Raw genomic sequence first — 25,011 nt, forward strand, 5'->3', positions numbered from 1 at the left:
GGCACTGTGCTGGTCTCCTTGGGCAAGACTTGTCCCCTTGTCTGGTTCTGTTTCTTCCCCTAAGCACAGAGGACAACTCTCAGGGATATCCAGGGTCCTCTTTCCTGTCTCTCTCCCCCCACAACCTCTGCTTCTGTGTGGAAGTGCACTTGATTGAATGACTCCTAAAATCTAGTTGTATTCACTCAATAAAAATTTACTGAGTGCCACTTTCTGTCACGTACTTGGTCATTTTCTTTGCTAAATAAGGGGGGAAAGCCACCAATGAATAAGAGAGACGTGCCACAATAGTGAACATAAGAAATCACTTAAAAATTTTGTGTCATTTGCAGGGGATGCAGCTCAGTGGTAGCGCACTTGTCTAGCATGTACAAGGCCATGGGCTCCATCTCTGGCACCAGAAAAAACACAATAATGGCATTTCTTTGCCATAATGTGAGTGAAAATAAAATTTTGGTTTTCCAAAATGCATGTTGGAGCTTTTCAGAGACAATTCAGTTCTACAGATGTTGACCAGGTCAACATCTTCTCCCTGAGCACTGGGGACACAGAGGCAAGCACAGAGCTCAGCTCCAGAGAAGACAAGCTAATGATTGTCATTAACACAGCCCAGAGGGGTGGACTTTGTCCCTGGTGGTTGCACTGGGTTGAACATTTTATAGTGTTCCCCAAAACTTCACATTTACATGGAGCCTGTGAATGTGACCTTATTTAGGGACTTCATTGGTGTAGCTAATTAAATTAACACGAAATCATGCTAGATTAGACACCAAGAGACAAGGGATAAAAAGGCTATATGAATGGGGCTGGGGCTGAGGCTCAGCAGTAGCGCACTTGCCTGGTATGTGTGAGGCACTGAGTTTGATTCTCAGCACTGCATATAAACAAACAAAATAAAGGTCTATCAACAACTAAAAAAAATTTTTTTTTAAAGATCATATGAAGACAAGAGACAGATGTTGCCACAATTTAAAGACACTAGGAGCCATAGGAAGTTAGAAGAGGCAAGGAAAAATCCTCCCCTTGCAATTCTGGAGGAATCATGGCCCTACTGATTTTGGACTTGTGACCTCCAGAATTGGGAGGAGATAAATTTCTGTTTTTTAAAGTCACCTAGTTCATGGACATTTGTTATAGGAAATTAATACAGGTGTACAGAATGGAACATGTTAAGAAACAATGCTGAGTTAGGGTTGCAATGGTCTGGTGTTCAAGAAAACCATCATCAGGCCCAATGAGCAGTAGTCAAGACAAATTGGACTGAACTAAGCTGAGAAGGTCATGTTTAAGGAGGCAGGCTTTGGAGTAAACAGAACCAGACTGGAAACCCCAGCTCTGGGAAATCAGCTGTCCTTAACCACTGGTTCCGCGCGTGTGAATCTAACAAACCACAGATTAAAAAATTTAAAAAGTTTTTTTTTTTTTTTTTTAATTTTATCTGGCCGGATGTGGTGGCACATGCTTGTAATCCCAGTGATATGGGAGGCTGAGACAGGAGGAGTGCAAGTTCTAGGCTAGCCACAGCAATTAAGCAAGAACCTCACTAATTTAGTGAGACCCTGTCTCAAAAAAAAAGATAAAAGGGCTGAGGATGTGGCTCAGTGGTAAAGCTGAGCCATCCCCAATACCACACACGCACACACACACACACGCACGAAGTATGTGGGAGAATGCACGCAGGTTATGTGCAAATACCCCTCTTATATAAGGGCTTTGGGCATCCAAGGACATCGGCATCTGTAGGGAGTGGAGGAGGTCCTGGAATCGATTTCCCCCTTGGACCCCAAGGGACAATTACATTTGTTAGCAGTGTGACCTCAGACAAGTGACTGCCTTTTGGAGGCCACTAGGCCCTGTTTGTCAGATTATTATGCAGACTAAATGAACTGAGGCATCTCAGCGCACTTACCCCAGGGCCTGGGACATAGTCATGGCCTGTACACACAGTAGGTCAACCCTACCTGAAGTGGCCTTCATCAACCCCTGTCCCATGACCTTGCTGATTTCCTCCTGTCGTTTTTTTTTTTTTTTCTGACTTTCTTTTTATGCAGACATGGAACACAAGCCCCATGAGACTTGGGGTGGAGTCTCTGTGGCTGGATTTCCTCTCCCAAGCACGGAGCCCAGCACTTGTTCACAAGATGGATGGGACAGAGAGTGGACGGGGAAAATGTTGTCTTGGATAATTAAATGGAAATATGGTTAGTCAATATATTTTCTTTTATTGCATCTGTGGTCCCAAATGACTGCGCCTGAATTCCTTTTGCGATCCTTCATGCCACCAACAATTCCTCTTGCCTCCTGTCTGACGCCTGTCTGCTGGGAACCCAGCCCCACAGACACGTAAATTATGGGTCCCTGCAGACCCTCCTAAGCCTGGGTCAGTTCTTGCTGCGGTTAATAGACTGGAAAGTCAGCCTTGCCCCCTCCCACTTGCTGAGCATTCTAGGTGTCTGGTGGAGGCAAAGGGGCTGCATTGAGTGGGGACTGAGAACACTCTGGGGACTTAGAGAACCTGTGAATAGCTTCCTTTTCCCTGCAGCTGGGTTACCCTGAACACTGCTTGTTCCCATAGCACCACCAGGTGGACGTCATGGGTCAGTATGACTTTTGGAAGTATCTGTGTCTCCAGTACCTCCCATCTCCTCCCAGGGATCTGGGGGTAATCATGGCATGAGCAGGGATGACAGGGCATCAGGAGGGCCTTTACCCTAACAGGATGCCCTGAACTGAAGTCTTGTTATTTGTCTCTGCAAGAAGTGGGTCAACCCCCTTGATCCTCATCAACTCACAACTTCTTGGGCCTCAGTGGGAAAGGGTGACCTGATGGAGGGGCTTTCATGCTTCCAGAACAAAGGAGGCCCCCATGATCAGTCAGACACAAGCCCTGGCTGGCCATCCCATCTGATACCCAAGGTCCAGGGACACACAGTCCTCCTCGCATTTTCTCTGAGCCAGCCAGATGCTCCCTCCTTCTGTGGTCTCTGGGGGGATGCAGGCACTAAGCCACTTGTTGGGAAGGTTTTCCTGACCCGACATGAAATGAGCCTGTCCTGGGCCCTGTGCCTTTGATGCACTTTGTCACTCTTCACAAAGCCCCAGACTTGTGCAGGTGGACACGGCCAGGCCACCCTCCAGGAACCAGTCCCAGCACTCCTCAGCACAAAGGGGTCAGTTCCAAGTCCTGGGGCTGGTTTTCAAAGGTCGAGAGGGCCAGGACCGCTCTCATTCATCTAGGGAACAAAATGATTTCTGACTTGGGTTAAAAATGGGAAGAGGCCTCCTCAGCAATCTGAGCAGAATGGACTTCTGACAGGGGTCCTTAGGTGATTTTCATGTCAGCCTCTGTCTCTGTGACGGAGGACTTGGGGGCTTCTTCCTTTCCTTCAGGACCACGGCCTCTCAGGTAGTCCTTCCAGCGGGCCAGGCTATGATGGGCCGAAGAGCGGATCTCCCGACTCCGCAGGGCGTAGATGACAGGGTCGACCATGGAGTTGACAAGGCACAGCAAGGAGCAGAAGGCAAAGACCTTCTTGACCTGGTTACTCAGCGGGGCGACCAGGCTGTGGGCTAGGAGGGCCAGAACCGGGAACCAGCATATGACCAACACAGCCAGCAGCAGCCCCAGGGTCTTGGCCAACCTCACATCCAGCCTCATGCGGATCATCCCTGGCAGCTGTCTGTCCTGGTGCTCGGCCAAGTTGACTGCATGCTGATAGGCCTTCCAGAGGACGTGCCCGTAGGTGTAGATAATGCCAGAGAAGAGAATGGCAACCAGCAGGAGCCAGCCCAGGAGATAGTTGTCGGGGACCAACGGGATAAGCTGAGAGCAGGGACTGGGACAGCAGGTCCACCCCATGAGAGGCAGGTAGGAGACCAACGCTGACAAGACCCACATGATGCCCAGGGTTGCCAGGGCCCTCCCACGGGTGAGTAGAGCTTTGTATGTAGGTGGGTAGCGCAGACAGAGGTAGCGGTCAATGGCGGTCAGCAGCAGGCTGCCCACCGAGGCAGTGAAGGTCAGGGTCACACTACCGATCTTCAGCAGGAAGATGGCCTTGGAATCCACGCTGTGGAAGACGTGGAAATTGATAAAGTTGCAGGCGAAGATCACACTGGCCAGGAAGTCAGCTATAGCCAAGCTGCCAATGAACAGGTATGAGGGCTTCCTGCGGAGTCGGCGGGAGGACAGAATCAGATAAAGCACCGTCAGGTTCTCCAGGGCACTTAGCAGGCTCAGCAGGGTGCACAGCACGGCAATGGCCACCTGCTGAGGACGGCTGAGGACCATGTAATCCTTCATGGGGTTGAAATTCAAGTCATTCTTTGAGCCATTGACTGCCTCTGTCTCCAGGCAGAACTCCATGGGTGGGGGCCCTTCCGCGTCCACTGGCTGGTCCAGAAGGCTCGGCTGCAGGACAAGGAAAAGAGAGAAATTTTCAGTCAGTGCAATCATCCGACTGACTCCAGTCCAATTTTGACCTGTGCTGATGCAACCCCTGTTGAAAAATTAGCTTCCACTGTGGCTGTATATGTTGCCCTTTGTCCATTCAAATGGACAGCCAGCCAGGACCACGGGAAGGCGACAGGCAGAAAACCCTCATCTGAACACTTCCTTTTGAAAGCAAGGGGAATCCCCCGGAGGCAACAACCAAGAGGAAAGCAAAACCCCAAAGAAATGGAATCTGGAGATGATGTAAGGGGGTTTCCATTGTGTGTGTGTGTGTGTGTGTGTGTGTGTGCGTGCGCGCGCTCACACACACCCCCACACCCCCACACCAGTTTTGGTAAAGTGCTGAAGTTTTAACAACAGTTTGGGGAAGGGAAATAAGACTATTTTACCCCAAGTGGTGGGAAGATAAGCTATAGAAGATAAAATATTTTATCTTTATAAAATATAGAAATTCAATTAAGCTGGTTGTGGTGACACACATCTATAATCCCAGCTACTTGGGAGGCTGAGGCAGGGATATTGCAAATTTGAGGCCAGCCTCAGCAATTTAGTGAGACCATGTCTCAAAATAAAAAATAATAAGGACTGGAGCTGGGGTTGTGGCTCAGCAGTAGAGCGCTCGCTTATCACGTGCGGGGCCCTGGGTTTGATCCTCATCACCACATAAAAATAAATAAATAAAATAAAAGTATTGTGTCCAACTACAACTAAAATATTTTTTTAAAAAATGATAAGGACTAGGGATTGAGCTGAGTGATAAGGCACCACTGGATTCAATCCCTAGTACACAAAAAATTTGAATCTTAGATAATGAATCTTTTTTAATAGAAAAGTTTGTGATATTGAAGAAAAAACTCGGGACATGTAAATATTGTCTGAGACACAAAAGATATAATTAGAAAGCAAGCTAAACATTTTTATAGAGAGATATGCTTACGCAGCTTGCACAAAATTACTACATAAAAAGGCCTGTGGAATTTGGGCTCGACATGTAAAATTTCACAATGTGTGAAAGCAACAGCAAGCGTTAGCAGGAATGTCAGATAACAGAATTACCCTCCCAAAAGCTTTGTAAAGTATAATTACTAGGTAAAACTTACAAAAATGTGTTTGGGATAATTAGCAATAATTGAAAACATGAGCACAGAATAAGAGATTGTCTGGGTAGACATTTTTAAAAATTATTTTTTCATTTATTTATTTATTTTTTAGTTGTAGTTGAACACAATACCTTTATTTCACTTATTTACTTTTATGTGGTGCTGAGGATCGAACCCAGTGCCTCACACATGCCAGGTGAGCACGTTACCACTTGAGCCACATCCCAGCCCCCATTTTATTTATTTATTATGGTACTGTGGATTGAATCCAGGACCTCACACATGCTAGGCTACATCCTCAACCCCTCTTTATTTTTCATTCTGGGACAGGGACTCATCACATTGCCCAGGCTGGCTCTGAACTTGTGATCCTCGGCCTCCTGAGTAGTTGAAATTACAGGGGTGCACCCCACCCAGCCTATTTTTTTGAGATGAGGCCTTGCTCAGTTGTCTTCCTGGCCTTGAATTTCTGAGCTCTAGCTCCTCCTGCCTCAGCCTCCCAGAGGCAAGACTATAGGTGCATGTCACTGTGCCTGCTGTGGGTGGATTTGAAAAAGAATGAAATAAAATTTCTGGAAGTGAGGGCTAGCCATGTAGCTCAGTGATGGAGTGCCTGCCTAGCATGAGCCGGGCCTGGGGGAAGATCCCCAGCATGGCAGGGTGGGGCTGGGAATCAGGCATCATCCCTTCCCAGGGGAGTGCGGCAGCTTCCCACCCGGGCTCCCTGCTTTCCTCCAGGCCCATTTCCGGTTTGATTTTCAATACTTCAACCTGAGCGATCCTTTTAAACATGTCAGATCATGTTGCTCCTCTGCCCCAAACGCTACTGAGTTCCCCATGTCATTCACAGTAAAAGTCTTAGTCCTGACAGTGACCTGATAGGACTTATGTGCTCTGGTCCTTACCTCTCTGACCTCCTTAACCATATTTGTCTTGGTCACTCAGCTTGAGCCTTGCTGGCTGCTGCTTTGCTTGCTTGCTTGCTTCCTTCCTTCCTTCCATCCTTCCTTTCTTTCTTTTTGGCAATACTAGGAATTGAACCCAGGGGTGCTCTATCACTGAGCTACATTCCTAGCCTATTATTATTATTAATATTATTATTAATTATTTTTAATTTTGAGACAGTTGTTGCTCAGGCTGGCCTTGAACTTCTGGGGGGTGAGCCCAGGGCCTTGTACGTGCCAGGCACTTGCTCTACCACTGAGCGATATCCCCAGCCCTATATCTTTTTTTGTGTAGTTACTGGAAAAATCCAAGTGACATGGGACTCCTGTCGTATCGTCACGGGCAGTGTGCCTGCTGCCTGCAGCCAGCCAGGTAGAGGTTTTCTTCCGCACCTCAGCCCGGCTCCAGGAGCTGACTCCAGTTCCCCAGGAGATTTGCTTTCTGGCCTCCAGATCTTTGCCCCAAGATTCTTTTCCTGGCTCACCTTCCTCCTCCTCCTCCTTCTTCTTTAAATTTTTTCTTTTTTTTTTTTTAGTTGTAGATGGACACAATACCTTTATTTATCTTTACGTGGTGCTGAGGATGAAACCCAGGGCCTCGCACATGCTAGGCAAGTGCTCCACCGTGGAGCCACACCCTCAGCCTTCACTTTCCTTCTTGATCTTCCATTTGGGCTCATCTCCTGCCCAGTGAGGACTCTTCCAAGCCCTCAGTCACATGCACAACTCCCAACCTTACTCTGTCCTTCCAGTATGTATGGTCAGGGACCACCACAGGTACATAAGACAAAAAAAAAAACAAGCCTTTAGCTCCTGACCCCATCGTCTATTAAAAGAAAGGTATGCAGAAAGACCAGAAAAACATCCGGGACCTTAAACTCTTTTTATGGTTTGCATCTAGAATGTTCCACAAAGGCTCAGAGAGAGAGAGAGAGAGAGAGAATAAACTAAATGATTACTGATTTTTATCTTCTACAAAGAAGAAATTCCTGAAAAAAAAATACTATACTCATGACCAGGGGAAATTACCAGACCTTAGTACTGTCTCTCCTCTCTTGAAATAAAACCCTACAATTGAAGCTTTTTCTGTGTGTCTGTACCCCTGGCTGATCCCATACAAATTCCATACAGAATATTTTTTTCTAGCCATAATCTAATTTCATCTACCTATGATAGAAGATTCACAGGTGGGTGGGGCAAACTATGTTACATGTATATATTAGTATTTCAAAATGAACCCCACTCTGCATCACTATAATGTACTAATAAATTTGTTTTAAAAGAGCAATTATGTTTGGGGCTGGGGACGTGGCTCAGTGGTTGGAGAACTTGCTCAGTATGCACAGGACCTAGGTTCCATCACCAGCACTTAAAAAAAAAAAAGTCTATTATTCAGTAGTTTTTCAGATTTTTAAGGGAGCAAACACTCTGACAATTGTAGGACCCCTATTTATAAAACAGGCCACTATGTTGGGAGCTCAGGTTCATCTGTGGAACTGTCAGGCTCCAAGGAACAGATTGAAAACCTCATTTTATCCATCATCATCAACTTATCATGGAGCAAACAGAGAACGGTGGGATGTGATTTGCCCAAGGTCACCCAACAAATCAGTGGCAAAGCTAGAATTGGATTCACACCTGCTGACTCTTGTGCCACAGGAACAGAGATGGCCCGACCCAGGGAGGCTGGAAAGTGGCCCAGAGACAGATGCTCTTGACAGAGCATGGTCAAGGTCAGAAAGGAGTGCTAGCGGAGCTCTCTCTCCATTCCCTTGAAAAACTGCCCCCTCCACCCCGGGAATGGTTTACCTCCCACCCCACCCCCAGAGCCCAGCCTGGAAGAGAGACGCTGGGGGTGGCAGCAGTGGCTGGCATCTGTGCCTTGCTCAGTCCCAGTGTGGCTGGTGACCTGTGGCTACCGTCCAGAGTGGGAAAGGGCAGGAAGCGCAGGCATTCAGATGGAGGGCCTTAGAAGACAGCATCTAGCAACAGCAGGACACCCAGGGTGATAGGAAACCCAGCTCCCTGTCCACTGGCCCTTTGGGCAGATAGAAATTCTGGAGTCACAACATCTGGCTTCTAGATGGAGCTGCCTCTAGGCAAGGACGGGGGTCTGGATGCCCAGCACCTGCTGAACGGGGTGACTGCGCCAGTCCCACCTCCGCCACACCTGTGCAAATCGCTGCAGCTTTCTGAGCCTCTTTTCTCATCAATGAAGTGGCAATGGTGATACCTGCCTCCTCCTCCTTAGGGAGGTCACTGGGGCTGACTGATGATTTGTAACCCCAGCCAGGGGTGGGCTCTGATGGGGTACTGATCCTCCCCAAGTGTATGACACATCTGTGCTTTTTTTTATTTTTATTTTTTTTAAGGAAAAGGATTCGTACTTTTTGTCAGTGCAAGTCAGGGCAGTTTCAAGATGAAACTTGTTAGGAAGCAGCTAGGAATGAGCAGCAACGGGGGACCCTAACGTAGCAGGTCACATGAATTGCCTTTCATGAACAACCAGGTAACACGGAACAATGGGTGGACTAATCCTGAGAATAAACAGGTGGACACAAAGAGAGCCAGTTAAGAAGTACGTGAAAAAGGAAAGATCAATGGGCTGATTCCTGGCAGGGTCTACTGAGGACACTGTACAGCTAGGAGTTAGGCCATAGGTTTCTCAACGTATTTTAGAAGATAAATTTCTTTAGTAGCACAGGTGCACTAAGGCAAACTGTCCAGTCACTGACCCCGATACCCACATTAACATGGGGTTGAGCCTGGCGCCGTGGAGAATGCCTTTCATCCCAGCAGCTCAGGAGGCTGAGGCAGGAAGATTCAAGTTCAAAGCCAGCCTCAGGAACTTAGCAAGGCCCTAAGTGACTTAGCAAGACCCTCTGTCAAAATAAAAGATAAAAAGAGCTGAGGGTGCTCCGTGGAACAGCACCCCTGGGTTCAATCCCTGGTACAAAAAAAATGGGGTTGACTTGCAGATGAAGCCCCCCTGAATAAGATGGCTACTACTCCACTGCCCCATGTGAAGAGGGAGTTGAATACCCGATTGGTAAGACTGCAGCAGGTGGTCCCCAGTTCTCCTGCTAAACATCAAACAGTAATAATTTTGGAAGCAGAACGGTTTCCTCTGCTGTTTTCTGCTCAGACCACCACTCTCGCTCTTGAGAGAGCTCTTTGCTGGAGACTTACTTTACTTTCACTCATGATAAAATACTCCTGTTGGACTTTTTTTTGCCGGGGGCGGGGGTGTGGTACTAGAGATTGAACCCAGGGTCACTTGCCCACTGAGCTGCATCCCCAGGCCCTATTTTTATATCTTATTTGATTTAGCAACTCTCACTAAGTTGCTTAGTACTTTGCTTTTGCTGAGGCTGGCTTTGAACTCACGATCCTCCTGTCTCAGCCTCCTGAGATTACAGGCATGCGCCACCTCGCCCAGTGTCTTGCTGAACTTTAAATTTTCTTTCATCAGGACACAAGAACCAAGGTTTGGCGCTTCAGCCCCCTCCCTCCTGAGACACACCTGATAAAAAGAGCCACTGATGTATGCAAAAACATTTTGTGATCCAGTGCTGTACAGATGTGAGATTAAAAGAGAACCAACCGAGTGTGTTCTCCACTCACAAAAAGTCAAAGGCCAGGAACTACCTGCGCTCCTTCCCCAGGGGGGCTTCTAGGCTGGGCCTGCCGTCTGGGGGCTGCAGCCTGGACCGGGCTCCTGCAGGCCGAGCCTTGGGAGCTGGGCATGGGAGGCTTGAGGCCTGGGAAACGCTCAGGAGAAGGTGTGCCTGGGGGTTTTCTGACCTGAAGTGAAAACGTGAAGTGAAAGAAGGTGGCAGCTGCAGACTGTGTGTCAAGTCCTCCTGGAACCCCCACCCTGCCGTGGGAAGCTGAGGTTCCTTGCACCAGCCTCACGCGGGGTGAGGGGGTGGGTTTGGGTTTGGGTTTGGTTTTGGTGCTGGGGACGGAACCCAGGGCCTGTGGCACACTGAGCATGTGCTCTCCCCAGTCTCCTCTTCCTGGGTTCTGTCCCTGCCCTGTCACTGAGTGGCTTTGGGCAGGTCCCTTCTACACTCCGAGCCTCTCTTTTCTCAGGTGGGTTAAGGGGGGTGACTCCTAGGGTCTTCACCTAGAAATTCAGCATGTTGGATCCCAATGTCATGAACTTTGAAACAAGACATTCCTGGACTCAAATTTGGTTCTGCAATGAATGGGCTGTGTGACCTTGGGCAAGTTACTGCATTTCTCTGAGGCTCTGTTTCATCACCTGTAAACAGGGAGAAATACTATTCATAGAACTTTGTGCAGATTAATGCTGGAAGATTACTAAACTCACAGCAGTGTGCCTGGTTCATAGTAGGTGCCTAATGAGAGCAGGAAATGCTCACTAGAGTTACTTCATAGGATCCTCATAGGATTCTGTGCTCAAGTCATTCTGGGAACGAGGCAGATAGAAAGACCCCCACTTATTCCGGACTGACGCCCTATCACCATAGAGGCCAAACCATCAACATTTGGAAACCGATTTGACCTGCGAGAATAAGCCATCAGTAACAGATCAAGGTGACCTTCTGGACCTGCTACTCAGCAGCCCTGGATGCTGTCTATGGACAGCCCAGGAAGGGTGTCCTGGGCTTCCTTCCACCTTTTTTCTTTTTATAGTACTAGGGACTGAACTCCGCGCCTCAAGCATGCCAGGCAAGGACTCTCCCACTGAGCTACATCCCTGGCCCCCACAGTTCATCTTCTAGTCCCTTGGTTCTTGGTTACCCTTGATCACAGTTACAATAATTTTTTTTCTGGGGTGTAGGCTGTGGTCCTTGACCCACATTTTATCTATTTTTATCTGCGGATAATGACTTAGTGGTGGTATGCACAAGGTCCTGGTTTCCTTCCCCACCACCACAAAAACAAAACAAAACAAAGCAAAAAAAAAAAAAAGTGCCCCCTGCCTCCTCCAGGAAGCTTTCCCTGGTTTCTCCCACGGCTGGCCGGCTGAAGCTTGAGGAGTCCTACCCCCTGGATCTCTGTCCACTTTGTATTATTTGTGTCCATTCTGCACCTTGCTTTCTGGACAATGAGGTTCTGATCTTGAACTTTCAATTTGGGTCTGGAAGTGAAGTTGTCACATACCCCTCTCTCCCAAAAAGATGCTGCCTAGCACAAGGTTAGGCCCACATTTGATTCTTGGAGGAGGACTTTTGTTTTGTTTTGTTTTTTGTTTTTAGCGCCAGGGATTGAACCGAAGGACACTTAACCACTGAGGCACATCCCCAACCCTCTTTGTTTTTTTATTTTGAAAGGGGGTCTCAATGAGTTGCTGGGGCTTTGCTAAGTTGCTGAGGCTGGCTTTGAACTTGTGATCCTCCTGCCTCAGCCTCCCAAGCCGACGGGATTATAGGTGTCCTCCACTGACTTGGTGGAGGTCTTTTGAGGAGGGGCCAGAGCAAAGCAGCCGTGTGCCCGCAGAACTCAGCCCAGCCAGGTGAGGTGATTAGATGGCCCCCGAGCTACCACTCCTGGACCCCGTGCCCACGGCAGCTGTGGCTCAGGAGTCTTCCTTCAGCAGAGCTCTAAAGCAGGACGTGACCTTGAAGGTCAGCAGCTGTCCAGACTCCTTTGGCCTTGGGGACAGACCACAAGGACAGTCACTCTTCAGGTGGATCCGGCAGAGGAGGAGGGAGAGCATCGTGGGGAGAAGGAACTTGAAATCTCTTCAGTGACATAAGTCCCAGAGGGAATTAATGGAAAGCCAAATACAGACCCTGAATACAGAGCTGAGGAGCTGCCCCAGGGCTGGGTTTCCTAATCAATCCCTTTAATAAACTCCTCTGGGATTTCCAACACCTGAGCCAGCAGCAAGACTGGGAAAAGCAAGCACTTAAATACTTTTAAATTGATTTATCAAATGAATAAATGAACCAAGGCCTGGTAGGAAAATAGCAGGATTTTTCAGGGAGGCTCTGAGTTTGTTTCTCAATGCCGGGGATCCACTCAGAGCCTCAGGCATGCTAGGTAAGCACACTAACCCTGAGCTCCATCCTCAGCCTTTTTTATCTTACTTTGAGACAGGGCCTCACTAAATTGCTGAGGCTGGCCTCAAAGTCTCGATCCTCCTACCTCAGCCTCCTGAGTCAAAACCATGGCCTGTGTACATGCCAGGCAAGTGCTCTACCATGAGCCACATCTGCAGCCTGAGGAGGTAGGTGGCTTTGAAACAGATACAGACATAGATATAAAAATGGATGAAATGTGGGTCAAGGACCACAGCCTACACCCCAGAAAAAAATTATTGTAACTGTAATCAAGGGCAACCAAGAACCAGGGGACTAGAAGATGAACTGTGGGGGCCAGGGATGTAGCTCAGTGGGAGAGTCCTTGCCTGGCATGCTTGAGGCGCGCAGTTCAGTCCCTAGTACTATAAAAAGAAAAAAGGTGGAAGGAAGCCCAGGACACCCTTCCTGGGCTGTCCATAGACAGCATCCAGGGCTGCTGAGTAGCAGGTCCAGAAGGTCACCTTGATCTGTTACTGATGGCTTATTCTCGCAGGTCAAATCGGTTTCCAAATGTTGATGGTTTGGCCTCTATGGTGATAGGGCGTCAGTCCGGAGCAAGTGGGGGTCTTTCTATCTGCCTCGTTCCCAGAATGACTTGAGCACAGAATCCTATGAGGATCCTATGAAGTAACTCTAGTGAGCATTTCCTGCTCTTCATTAGGCACCTACTGTCACCAGGCACACTGCTGTGAGTTTAGTAATCTTCCAGCATTAATCTGCACAAAGTTCTACGGGTAGTAGTTCTCCTCGAGCCTTCTCTCGAACTCATGGTCCTCCTACCCCAAGCCTGCGCCCCTGCATCTGGCTTCTCCTGCATTCTTGCCATGCAGCTTAAATAATCATTAAAATGATTGAGCAATACGGGGCTGTCTGGCTGAACTGGAGAGAATGTGTGAGCCCACAGGAGGAATCAGGGGCTCACAGTTGGAGCCTGGCTCTGGCACTAGGTGGCTCCACAGAGAAGCCCTTTCCCTGTCTCGTTCCCACACTGCCATCCAAAAGGAGGACAGGAGGGTTATGGTGATGGGTCCTGGGCATTGAATTAGCTCTGTCTTCGTACTGCCTCCTGTAAGCCTCAAAACAACCCTGCAAATAGGCCTTATTATTATTTTCCATATTTTAAAAATGGGGAAGTTGGAGCCTAGAAATATAAAGAAACTTACACCCAGAGCCGTGGTGGGTGCCTGTAATCCCAGCGGCTGGGGAGGCCGAGGCAGGAGGATCGCAAGTTCAAAGCCAGCCTCAGCAAAAGCAAGGCGCTAAGCAACTCAGTGAGACCCTGTCTCTAAATAAAATACAAAATAGGGCTGGGGATGTGGCTCTGTGGTCAAATGCCTGAGTTCAATCTCTGGTACCCCCCCAACACACACACAAAAAAGAGATATGGAGAAACTCGCTGGTATCATTGGGCTTAATTCCTCCGAAGCCCCAGGATCCCTTCCTGTGATTCTTTTTCTCCATTCTCCCCTCTCTGTCTCCAGACAGATGCTTGGTGAATCCACTCACTGGTTCAAGATCTGCCCACAGGATGGTTTTGTCACTTTTCAAACATCTTCTTCCTCTTTCTGCTATCTTTTGTGCTTCTGCAACTTCCTTTTCAGAGAACAGCCTAGTGGAGCCTGCGACCATATCACACTTGATCATTTACACCCCAGCTGTCCAGTGAACCAAGCACCTTTCCTCAGGCAGAGGGGTTCAGAGGGGGTAAGTCACTTACCCAGACACCCACAGCAAGCGGCACTCTGACCTTGTCATAACCTAAGATGCAGAGGCAGGTGAGGGGCCCAGACAGTGGACACAGACATGTGTTGTCTTTACTCCCAGGGGAAGGTCACATCCCTCTTCTCTTTTTTGACTCTTTCTTCTTTTAACCAGTTTTGCTCCCTCACGCCTCCCTAGACTTTTGTCCTATCCCCATCAGCCGAATAGAATCCTGACCTTGAGGATCTGCCTGGGCTGTTGGGCCTTGGAGTTGTGGTTCCGACAAGTATTATTAGCTTTGTACCCTCCGGTAAAGTCGCTCAATTTTTTCACCTCTTTCTCTCAGTTTCCTCATCTGCAAAATGGGAACAGCCGAGAGACAGTACTTGCCTCCTTGGTGGTGGCGAGGCACAAGGATTAATCGAGACAGTGCCATGCTTTCCACAGGGGCGGGCCAGGGAGCCCTCCTCAGCAACGGCTGCAGACATCTTCTGTAAAAGGCATGCTGGTTACAGGTTTCTCCTCTGGGTCCCAAGCTGTTTGCTAGTTGATAATGAGTGAGAGTGACAGGTCATCTCTGTTGTGCTCTTGGGCTGGGCGGGGGAGGGTCAAAGAGGGAAAGGAGAGGTGGCAGGGAAGGCTGGGACCGGAAGGCAGAGGAAGGGAATCCTGTTTCTGTGGAAGCCTGGCGGTGACCAGCTGGGGCGCAGTCAGCAGCCACCACCTGCCATCATGACAGGAGCCCTGGGTCAAGAACACATCTGACTTCAGTTCCACTCCTGTGAGGAACTACAGCCGATGGCTGGGCAGCAGTCCCTTCTCACCAGGGCGGGATTTTCTTTCTTTCCAATATTGGCAATAGACTCTGCGGGTCTACACCACTGAGCGAGAGCCAGGCGCTAAGCAACCCAGGGAGGCTCTGTCTCTAAATAAAATACAAAATGGGGCTGGGGGTATGGCTCGGTGGCCGAGTGCCCCTGCGTTCAATCTACCACTGAGCGACTTCTCCAGTGCTTTTTTATTTTTCCTTTTGAAATTGGGTCTTGCTAAGGCTGGCCTCAAACTTGTCATCCTCCCGTCTCAGCCTCCGGGGTTGCTGGAATTTCAGGTGTGCCTCTAGGAGGGGCTTTTTGATGAGCTCTCAGAAGGTCCTGCCAGTCTGGAGGTGATGTGGTCAGCCAGAGCAGAGGAGCTGGCCGAGAAGAGGAGGGCATCATTGCCTGGAACCCCCACTGTGGCCTCAGCCTCCTTTGTCATCTTAAAATTCCCCAGTGCTTTTGATGTGGGTGACGCCTATCAGTATTGTAAAATCAAATGGGTAATTTAAAAATACCTTTAACTATTAACCAGACATCGGTTCTGGTTTAATAGCACTAGACCTTTAGAGTGAGTGGATCTCTTACTCTAGCAGAGATCAATATTGAAATTGAGTTGTAGTTTGTTTATTTGACAAGCATTGAATTTTTGGGAGTTTGGTGAGGGAGAGAAATAGACCCTACCAGCATAATGTGGATAAAGTTTTTCATTTTTACTCGACTAAGGGAAACTGCTCAGAATTAAGAATACCCCAGCATGGTAATAAGGAACCTGCGTCTCAGGAACTCGTCTTTTGGGTGTGCACAGTTTTATAAGTTTGCCATAATTCTACTTTTAAAAAGTTTGACTTGTGTTCAGTTTGATAACCATATCCTTGGCCTCAGTGTTTTAAAGAGGTCTCGTCAAGCTTCTACAAAGACATAAGGCTTCAGACTTATACAACCTAAAAATCTCTGAGCTCAGACCAGAAATGTCTGAGCTTAGAGATTATTCTGAGCAAAGAGAATAATTAATGCATACTTATTTAAAGTGATTACAGTTAGAAATGGGTCTAATTTTAAAATGTAGCATGCATCCTTTAGCAGTTTAACCTAGACAAACTGGCTAAATCAGCATGTTTATTTCCATACTTGATTACACTTAGTTTCTCTATGTTGAAAGGAAAATAACAAAAAGCTTTCAAAAGTCCAAAGGGCATAATAGGAAATGGATTATTTTGATTTTCCTTTCCTGTTATTTGGTGGATCTGGCCAGCCAATTAAAAGCTATGGAGTTGGGGTGTATAAATTAATGGGGGTGTGTATGACCAATGTGATTCTGCAAACTGTACAATCAGAAAAATGAGAAATTATACTCCATTTGATTCAAACGTATGAAATGTCAAGGTCATTGTACTGTCATGTGTATCTAATAAAAATAAAATAAATAAAAAACAAAAAATAAATTAATGGGGGTGTTATTTTATACTACTCTGCATTGACTTGTAATGGATTTATGGGGGAAAAACCTCTTGAGCTGTGAACTTTGATTATAAATATAACGTCTGTCCATTTCAAAAGCTTTCCTTGCTTTTAGCAGAGAGCCTGTGTACATTTACACGCGACGGCCAATGGTTTAAAAGATTTATTGCAAAAAGTCATGGCATGTTTTCATGCAATTTGGAAAATTGTTTACTTCAAAACTACAGATTCACAAGGAAAAAAGACCCATAAAAGTGTATGTTTGAGGATTTTCATAAGCGCAATAAATATTCAGGATTTTTTCTAAGGAAAAGGATGCATTTTAAAAACCTTCCAGATTAATGCTTCTTATGTGAAGCTGCTGAACTAAAAGTAAAAGGAAGGAACCAAGTCTAGAAAGTCCGGAGGGGTGGGGTCGAGGGAGGCAGTTAAGTACACTGAGTTACTTCCTCCAGGCTGTAGGCTCCCACGCTAGACGGTAAGCCCTTTGAGGACAGGCTATTGGATTTATCTTTGTATCTTCCCCAGCACTTAGCATAGTGCCTTGCACATGATCGGCACCCAATAAGTATTGATAATGAAAAAAATTACATTTAACAAGCCTATTTCTGTTAATAGAAATAACATTTTTTTTTGAAAAATACATTAATAGAAAATAACTCTGAATCTCTTTCTTGCCTGGCTTAGGAGAAGGCAGCTGGATTCTGCTTCTGCGTTCAACTCTTTTTTTTCCTTTTTTAAGAGTGAAAGAGAGAGAGAGTGAGGAGAATTTTTTTTAATATTTATTTTTTAGTTCTTGGCGGACACAACATCTCTGTTTGTATGTGGTGCTGAGGATCGAACCCGGGCCGCACGCATGCCAGGCGAGCGCGCTACCGCTTGAGCCACATCCCCAGCCCTGTGTTCAACTCTTGCTGTGGTTAAAGTATAAGAAGAAATTGAGTCTGCCGCTATGTGCAGGAGTTTCCTCTGTGACAGGTACCTCTGCAACATGCTTATTACACACTTTGTCTCTCTTCTCTCCTGTTCAAATCTATATTATATATTCTTTAATTTTTTTAAAATTTTACTTGTAATTGATAAACGATAATTATCTCTCTGGAGTACCAGGTGATGTTATGATACGTTTATCAAAGTTGACAAAAGAGGACTGAGCACAGGTAGTTTATGAGTAAAAGTATGCATTTTAAAAATGCCTGAGCGCAGGCTTAGCACACTCCAGACTCAATTCCCAGCACCAGGAAAAAAAAAAAAGAATGCTCAAAGTTTTTAAAAATCTTTTTTAGTTGTAGTTGGACACAATACCTTTATTTTATTTCTTTGTTTTTATGTGGTGCTGAGGTTTGAACCCAGCGCCTCATACTAGCTGGGCGAGTGCTCTACCGCTGAGCCCCAGCCCCAGCCCCAGCCCAGCGGTGGCCTTTCTTAGTGGCCTGTGGTTTCCCTCCAGGCAGATCTGCCTCCTCCTGGCTTGGCCAGATCCCCACCTCAGTCACGATCCTGCTTTGTTGTAGGGTTGCATGGGGAGGGAGGTTGTAAGTCAGGCTGGCTCCCCCCACAGAAGTGGACACTGCAGAACCCATGTGCAGAGCCCTGGAGGGAGACTCACCCTGAAACAGCCTGGTGACAATGACATAGTAGCAGCTGGATGAGTGTTCACTGTGCACTAGCTCAAAATCTTCACTGCAAGACAGGGAGGGCTTGGCTATCACCTCCCGTTCTCCACCTAGTGAGGAATCAGGATCAGTGGAGGGGCTGGTTCGCTGGGCTCTGGGTAGCTAAGATCTAGGAGAGGTGATGACAGGGCAGCAAGGATGCTCCAGGTCGCTGGACAGAGGTTGATGGGTGAATTAAACCTCGAGTGGATGCTCACACCTTGGGAAGATGAGCAAGGCATCTGGGTGAGAGTCAGTCCTCCTGCATGTGCCACCTGCCCCTTCATCACAGAATTAATGTGCACTTGTGGATCTGTTTGGATTTTTGTTCTTGGAACCATGAAGAAGGAGCCTGTGACAATCTCTGGCCTGGGATTTGGGATCAGATCCAGCTGTCTCACTACCTTGCAAGGTGGCCTGGTATGGGGCTCCAGCTGACATGACTACAGCCATCTTGGCTGAAATGCCATTTTGTCTGTCAGGTGACCCTGGCACACATCCCAAACCCTATAGGACAAACAAAGCTGTTAAGCTAGTTCACTGTTGGCTGGGGAGGTAGCTCAATGGTAGAACACAACCGCAGCACCATTAAAACACACACACACACACACACCCTGAAACCAAAACCAAAGAGAGTCAACTGAGTGTTCTGTGCTGACCATTCACACCTACACTGTTTTTTAATGGATATTGAACCTGTTGATAACTTTTGAGAAAGGCCAGGTCCATTCCAGAGAGCTGTGGCCCACCTTCGTCAGGCTTAGAATATAAACCTCTTCCTTCTGCTTTGGGACACAGGGATCCTATCTTGCTGGCACCCAAGACACACGCCTGTCCGGAAGTCCCTAATAAACTGCACTTGTGCCATCTTGGACCTGTCTGCTTCTTTCCTCCGTCTCATGGCCCCTTTGGCCTTCGCTGACTGGCTCTCTACATCGGGATCTAGTGTTTCTGAAACACCTGGATCTCAATTTGCTGTTCCTGCTCCTGTTCTTTCCTGTTCCTCCTCCTGTTCTGTGGTTCATAGCTAAGCATCAACTAAGAATAAGAAAGAAGTAGACAAGAGGTTTAAGAGGCAGCCTGGAGCACAGTTGTGAATTCTAATTCTGCCCCTTATTACTACTGCTGTGGTCTCTTGGACCAATGGCCTTGCCTCCTTGAGCCTCAGTATCCTCATCTGCAAAATGGGCATAATGAAAGTAACTCTGCTCAGGGCTGTCGTGAGGATTAAATGGAATGGAAATGCAGAAATAGAAAATGCAGAGCACTGTCCCTGACTGGCACTTCCATTAATAGTCATTAAGGGATATGCTGTTGTGATCGTGTCAATGAGTGCATTTTTCCTTTCTGGTTCCTCAGCATTTGTTTTAAACCTTAAAATTATATACATGCCCTCTGAAGCCAAAGTTTGGCCTCTCTGCATTTTACAGGTTCACGTGTGTTAGGTTTAACTTAAACTCTTAAGAGAAGAAAATGCAGGGCTGCTCGACAAGTTGTAAGGTGACATTTTATTTGGGACTAAACGTATACCACAGTGGACTGAAATATAACTGAGGAGAGAGGCCTCCTTCATGTCCCAAGGGTTTGACAAAAAAAAATTTTTTGTATCTGTTGCTGAAAAAAGTTAATTTATACCTTTTGAAAAAGAATTTTATGTTACAGGGAGAGATTAAAGTCGGCCTTTGGTCCCTAATTGTGAGCACCTCTGTGTGTGCCTTGAAAATATAGATCAATCCTGAAAATTGCACGAAGTACTAGAATTTCCCTGCTATGTCCGGATACCGGGGATATGATACGATCAGAGAAGTGCGACTCATGACTCTTGAGGCGAATTTCCAAAGGAATCGCCATTTTCCCTCGCGTTTCCTGGAATTCTCAACCTCAGAGTTCCTGTGCTGCTCGTGCTTCCTGCCTTTAATCATTGGCTCATTAAGGGTGTAAGCTAAACAACCAAGAATACAAACAATGGGAGGTCAGATCAAACCAAAGCCACTCCAGGGCGCAAATCATTAGCCGCCTGGTTGAGTCATGAGGCGATGATTTGTCTGGTCACCTTTAGCTGTGGCTTTTGTGAGTAAGCTTTCACATTGACAAAATATCTTTCTTTTTTTTTTTTTTCACCTTTTGATGGCAGGGCCCGTCACAGGCTAAGCAAGCACTTTACCACCGAGCTACACCCCCGCCCCGCCCCACATGTTTAAATATTAAAATAATGATTCACTGATTTTTTAGGCACTGGCAACAGGTGCCGTGGGCTTCGAATGATATACACCTTATGGAGCATCTCTCTGTGGTGGGAAAGACGGGAGAAAGGGATTTGGGCTCCTCTGAGGTCCGTCATTGCCTGTTGTTTCTGAGCTGAGTGGCCCCATCTGTCCAGTGGGTATTAAGATTGGCCACATGGGAGGGAGGACTGAGAGTTGGGAGGCAGCTTCCTGTGCCTCCCTTGTAGGGATCCGTGTTGACATGACTACAACCATCTTGGTTGTATTTGCCATTTTGTCCGCCAGGTAACCTTGGCACCCATCCCAAACCCTCTAGGACAAACGAAGTTGTTAAGACAGCCAGCCGAGCGTTTTGTGCTGGTCACTGCCACCTGGATTGTTTCTTAGTTGACGTTTTTGCCTTGCTGACGCCCAAGCCAGGCTTCTGTAAGCCCTTAATGAGTTGCACTCCGGCAGTCCTGGATCTGTCCACCTCTTTCTTTGATCTCTGAGCTCCTCCCCCCTTTGGTGGCCATTTCTCATGCATTAGTTTTCCTGGTTCTCAGCAAGGGTCTGATCCCACCTCCCCCACCCCCACCCGGCCTCCAGCCCTATCGGGTTGCCCAGGACCCAAACCCACCCACAGGGAAGCACAGAGGACAGACTCAGAGCATCCCACCAGAGGCAGCACCACATATGCAGCTGCGGTTCTCAAAGAAGAACTATGGGGTGGCCACAACCCCTAGGGAGACAGGGGAGCCACCAAGAGCAGCAATTTTGGTGTGTGGGGGGGTTGTCTCTGGTACACTGGGCAAGTAGACTACCCCAGGCCTCCCCTGCAGTGAGAGCAAGTGGGAAGGAGAGGAGGGGAGAGGAGCAGCCACAAAGCTCCCAGGACACCCAGCCCGTGAAGTCACTCCTCCCTGTTTGTGTGGGATCCCAGCAGCCTTGCTCCAGCACCACCAGGAGGCTCCTCCTGCTCTCATCCGCCCCACAGACCCGCCCCACAGACCCGCCCCTGTCACTTTCTGTCTTTGGCATTTGAGGTCTTCACTGCATGGGGTAGGGACAGGGCACTTGGTGGAGCCTTTTTCTCCCCAGGATATGGAGGGAAAAGGAAGTGTTTTTGCCCTTTCTGGGCTCTGATGGCAGACGCTGGGACCCTGATCTTGGTAGGTCACTCCTGGGTTAGCCCCAGAGCGGAGGTGGGGGCTCCGTGCCCTGCTGTGCCTCCCACTGTGTGCCCTAGCTCTTTGGTCTTGGCAAAAAAGTCCCTCTGGCTAGTCCTCAATTCCCCTGTGTACGTCTGGGGCAGAAGGAAATGCCCTGGTAGGTCCTGGGTGAGGATGAAATAAGATAATGCCAGTCGTCCCTGAGCACAGGCAGCCGGCTGGTGGAAACATGGGATCTTCAGTCAAATGACCAGAGCCTTGGGGCCTGGCATGGAGCAGACCGCAAGGTGCCTGGGGATGAGACTGTCCGGTGCCGGGAGGAGGACCAGTCACATTCCTAGGCTAGGCTCAGGGTCTCGGGATGTCAGTGCTGTGGTGTCTGAAGGGACAGTAAAGACAGTGACTGCTCCTTGAACCTGAATGGCACCTTTAGCACCTGCCAGGTGTTCTCACCACGGTGCAGCAGGGCTCTGGATCCAGAGCACCCACCAGCTGTGTGGCCCCGGATGAGGCTGAAGCCCCTGTGAGCTTCTCGCCTCGCCAGGGACGGGCTGCGGGGAAGACCCCCTGAGACCCAGCATCCATGATCATGAAAGAAGAAAACGAGCCCTCCTCCCAGAGATTCACTCTAGAGTTGGAGTCTCTGAGGTTCAGAATGTGATGTGACCTGCCCGAGGTCACCTGACTTAACTGGGGAGGGCATTTGGGGTCTTGGAGTGACCCAGCGGTTGACAGCACAAGCCCTGGACTCTGGGAGCTGGTCTCCACTCACACTGGCTCCTCTCTTTTCTGTCCACGTGACACTGGCCAAGTCACCGCAGCTGCTGAGCCTGGTTTCCTTTATCTATGAGATAGGGCTGTCACCCTCCCTTCAAAGAGTGCCCTTTGTATCTCTTGTCTCGGGGCATTTTTGTAGGTGCTGAGGTGAAAGCAGAAGCTATTTGAAAAATAACCCTCTTCCTGTCCTTCGTGAGACCGAGCTCAGTGGGAGGGCCAAGCCAGCGTGCCAGGGGGCAGGGAGAGAAGGGCAACCAAAGAGAAAGGAGAGATTGCCCTGAGACCAGGGAGGGACCACTGGCCAGGGCCCCTTGAGTGTTGGGGACCAGGCTCTGCTCCCTGGAGAGAGGGGACCTCGTCTTCCAGGAGGAGTTGCTGGGTGACACAGCTCCAAGGTGAAGCACAAAGCAAAGTAGTCTCAAGTCTTGGCAAATAGTGGGGGACCCCAGTGAGCCTGGGAAGCGGGCACAGCCCGACTGGAGGGGATCGAGCCCAGGAGGACAATGGGCATCCACCAAGGGTCCGCATTTGATGCTGGGGCTGGGCAGAAGGAGGTCCAGCCTAGACCCAGGCTCAGTTTCCCATTAGCCCAGTAGGATGAAGTCCCAGAGTCCCACTGAACATGATTCTATTGGAATAAATAAAAGGTTCGATGTCCATTGAGGGCCCAGAGCAAGAGTAAGACAGGCGGAGAGAGGAGAGGCTGGTGCGAGAGGCTCTGCTCGGCTGAGGCAGCTGCCATCTCGCCCACACTGACTGGCCAAAGGGAAAAGGGGCAGCTCACTGGCAAAGACCGAACCTGTGGCTTGGGGCAGGTGAGGGGGCCACCTCCCTTGAGCCATGAAATGGTTACAGAGCTGGGACCAGGCCCTCTCCCTGGGCTCCCTGAGTCCCGGGCTTCGTGCCTTCAAGGTATCTACCTGCCACCCCTTCTAGGGAGAGGTGGCTTCATCTTATCCTCACCTCTAATCCACAGCAAGGGCAGATGGGGAGAGGTCAAAATCTCCACCACAGCCATCACCGAGTCCAGCACAGGTACCCACCCCACTGCCACCATCACTTAACTGTGCCCCACGTCCTGCCTGGGAGGGATGTTCTCAGTTCCATCTTTCACAGAAGAGGAAACTGAGTGGGACAGTCGCAGAGTGACTTGCCTGAGACCATAGTCACTGATGGCGAGGTCAGGATTCAATCATGACCCTGGCCCCAAGGTGCACTCATCAGTACCCTTTTTTTTTTTGGTACTGGGAATTGAACCCAGGTGCTCTACCACTGAGTCATATCCCCAATCCTTTTTTAAATAATAACTTTTTATTCTATTTATTTATTTTTATGTGGTGCTGAGTATCGAACCCAGTGCCTCATGTGTGCTAGGCAAGTGCTGTACCACTGAGCCACATCCCCAGCCCCCCAGCCCTTTTTATTTTGAGACAGGATCTCACTAAGTTGCCCAGGCTGGCCTCAACTTGAAATTCTCCTGCCTCAGCCTCCTAGTAGCTGGGATCACTGCACTGATGCCCTTATTTGATGCCTGTGTGACTTCGGGTAAGTAGCAGCCCTGCTCTGCAGAGTGGGCGATAGAGACAGTGCTCACCATGGACAATCATGAGGATCAAATGAATCCAACCACGAAAGGCCCTCGGAGGCATGCCCAGCACACCATACAGCTGTATGTGAGGGTCTGGTGAGACAAAAGTCCGTGCCGACTCTTGATTTTGTCTGAGAGGACCCACCAACCCTGTAGGTATCCTGAGGTGACCTCACCCCCTGCCCCAGACAGGCCCACCCAGCTTTTCTGATTCTGGAGGGAGTGGGCAAGGCAAGAACACAGGCTTTCTGGGATGAGAAAGATGTCTAAAATAAATCAGCTAAAAATGTGACTCACGTTTGCTGGTGGCTGGACCCTGGGAGCTGGTTTTTGTTCACCCCCAAGTCCTGGTCCTGGGTCCTGTCCAGAGGTCCCGTTGAGCTGCCGCCTTCAGCCAGGTTTTTCTTGCATTTGCACTTGTCACAGATGAGTGAGTGTGAGGAGGTCCTTCCGTCCCTGTTACCACTTCCCCTCTGGGTCCCTGGTGCCACAATGCTCTTGCCCCAGTAGTTGAGTTCTTTTTCACAAGGAACTGTGGACGGAGTGGGGCCTGTGCCCACGCTGTGGAGTTGAGGGACTTGGGTTGTGATCTGGCCTGGAAGTCACGACACTGAGCAATTCACTTAGCCTGCCAGAGCTCAGTTTCTTCATCTGCAAAATGGGGATAATGGGCCAGCCTTACCTAATTCACCCAAAAGGACATTCCTTTCACTCCAGGACCTTCTCCCTATGAGGCCAGAGCTTAGAAGTGCATATGCCTACAGAGGCCAGGCAGATACCATAAATGGGAGATGGGTACCGGCATGGGACAAGAGGGAGTGGTGGGGACTGTGGGGAATAGTGGACTACAGGTGCCTAAGTGAGCAGGTACCTCAGCTCCTCCACCTGGAAGTACCCAACTGCCAGATATTTCAAATTTAATTTTAGAACATCAGGTACAAAGTCAAGTCTTTTAAAAATGCTATGTGAGGGGTTGGGAGGCGCTGCTCAGTGGTACAGCACACGCTTAGTATGTGTGAGGCCCTAAATTCAATCCCCAGTGCCCCAAACCAAAAACAAAACGCTATGCAATCAAATGAAAAACA

General features: G+C 48.6%; 1 protein-coding gene across 1 annotated transcript; it reads right to left on the reverse strand.

Moving 5' to 3' along the window:
- Window positions 1–2,202: 2,202 nt before the first annotated feature.
- On the reverse strand, window positions 2,203–24,350 carry Cnr2 (cannabinoid receptor 2). Its single transcript, XM_027937257.2, has 2 exons — window positions 24,224–24,350; window positions 2,203–4,411 (listed from the first exon to the last, which is right to left on the reverse strand). Exon 2 carries the CDS (start codon window positions 4,364–4,366, stop codon window positions 3,323–3,325), a length of 1,044 nt encoding a protein of 347 aa, XP_027793058.2. The 5' UTR covers window positions 4,367–4,411; window positions 24,224–24,350; the 3' UTR covers window positions 2,203–3,322.
- Window positions 24,351–25,011: the final 661 nt, after the last annotated feature.

Source organism: Marmota flaviventris, chromosome 10, assembly GCF_047511675.1.
Source record: "Marmota flaviventris isolate mMarFla1 chromosome 10, mMarFla1.hap1, whole genome shotgun sequence".
NCBI classification, from domain to species: domain Eukaryota; kingdom Metazoa; phylum Chordata; class Mammalia; order Rodentia; family Sciuridae; genus Marmota; species Marmota flaviventris.

Coding starts and splice junctions, on each gene's coding strand:
- Cnr2 (XM_027937257.2), bottom strand. CDS start 4,366: ATGGAGTTCTGCCTGGAGACAGAGGCAGTCAATGGCTCAAAGAATGAC.